Here is a 1,802-nt window from a genome sequence, read left to right on the forward strand (position 1 = left end):
TATATATATATATATATATATATATGTATATATAGGCGCAGGAGTGGCTGTGTGGTAAGTAGCTTGCTAACCAACTACATGGTTCTGGCTTGAGTCCCACTGTTTGTTACCTTGGGCAAATGTCTTCTACTATAGCCTCAGGCTGACCAAAGCCTTGAGAGTGGATTTGGTAGACAGAAACTGAAAGAAGCCCGTCATATATATATATATATATATATATATTTGTGTGTCTTTCATACCTTGGTTTTAGTGCCCCTGTGCTTTGTGACATCAAAAACTAAACCCATCTTTCATTCCTTGTTTGTCTGTGCCCCCTTTTCAGAATGATACATTCTCCCAGCTGTTTGCTCACCTGGCCCGCGAACTCCAGGTGACAGAGGATCATCTAATTCTGCTGCTCAACAATACCACAATCCACCTGAATGAGACTCCGGCCTCAGTTCGGCTACGGGCGTACGACATCTTAGGTAAATGTTTCTTAATGTGATTGTTTTGTTTTTTTTACTTGTTTTAGCTATTAAACTGCGGCCATACTGGGGCAGTGCTTTGATGGGATTACTTAAAGGAAGTGACCCCAGTATTTTTTTCTTCTCAGTCTAGTACTTGTGTTGTTGGTTTCTTTTGCTGAGCCCAATAAGTTACATGGGTGTAAACAAACCAACACCAGCTGTCTGGTACTGTATATGTGCATGTGATGGGGGCTGGGGCAGAAACAAAGATACATGTCATCATCATCATCAGTTAATGTCTGTTATCCATACTGGCATGGGTTGGAGATACACACATGCTCGCACACACAAACATATTTGCATGCACACTCACACACACATAAACATAAGGCGGCGAACTGGCAGAAACGTTAGCGGGCCGGGCGAAATGCTTAGTGGTATTTCGCCTGCCGCTACGTTCTGAGTTCAAATTCCGCCGAGGTCGACTTTGCCTTTCATCCTTTCAGGGTCGATCAAATAAGTACCAGTTACGCACTGGGGTCGGTATAATCGACTTAATCCGTTTGTCCCCTCTGTGTGTAGCCCCTTGTGGGTAGTAAAGAAATAACACATAAACATATTTGTGTGTGCATGCACACACACACAGACATGTACACATGCATACATACACGAACATTTTCACACACTCACATATACACACATACACTCTCACACTTGCGTGTACGCACACACATACAGGTGGAGCCTGGTGTAGCCATCTGGTCCACCAGTCCTCAATCAAATCGTCCAACCCATGCTAGCATGGAAAGCGGATGTTAAACGATGATGATGATTTATAATAAAAAAAATATTATTACTATAATGGTTTTCTGAATCACTTTCATTTGCCGTATTTATGTATATATATATTTATGTATATATATTTATATATGTATGTGCTTCTTTCTCTTTTATAGTCTGTCTTGTTTCTGTGGATACAGACTGTGGCCAGAACATGGCCGAACGAACAGGACCAAACATTTTCCAGCTTGTTATTCAAAGCAATGGTCTGAAGAGATGTAATGTTAACATGTCAGTTGGAAAGGTAAATCCTATTATCATAGTCATTACCAGGGGAGATTTGGTTGCTATTTCTAGCAGGTCTAGCTACCATGTAGGGGTCTCCCTCACTGGCTCATACATACATAGATGCATAGATAAGAGAGTAGGGTGTGATTTGAGGGAGATTTGGTTGCTATTTCTAGCAGGTCTAGCTACCATGTAGGGGTCTCCCTCATTGGCTCATACATACATAGATACATAGATAAGAGAGTAGGGTGTGATTTGAGGGAGATTTGGTTGCTATTTCTAGCA

The 1,802-nt window shown here is 41.5% G+C and overlaps 1 protein-coding gene across 1 annotated transcript in view; it reads left to right on the forward strand.

The window, feature by feature from the left end:
• Nucleotides 1-1,802, forward strand: part of LOC106881637 (NFATC2-interacting protein) — a 6,992-nt gene that overhangs the window by 3,476 nt on the left and 1,714 nt on the right. Inside the window, exons 3-4 of the mRNA XM_014932100.2 lie at nucleotides 323-467; nucleotides 1,406-1,533. Of these exons, the coding sequence (XP_014787586.2) occupies nucleotides 323-467; nucleotides 1,406-1,533 (273 nt within the window). The remainder of the gene's footprint in view (nucleotides 1-322; nucleotides 468-1,405; nucleotides 1,534-1,802) is intronic.

Source organism: Octopus bimaculoides, chromosome 30 (assembly GCF_001194135.2).
Source record: "Octopus bimaculoides isolate UCB-OBI-ISO-001 chromosome 30, ASM119413v2, whole genome shotgun sequence".
In the NCBI taxonomy this organism is placed as follows: domain Eukaryota; kingdom Metazoa; phylum Mollusca; class Cephalopoda; order Octopoda; family Octopodidae; genus Octopus; species Octopus bimaculoides.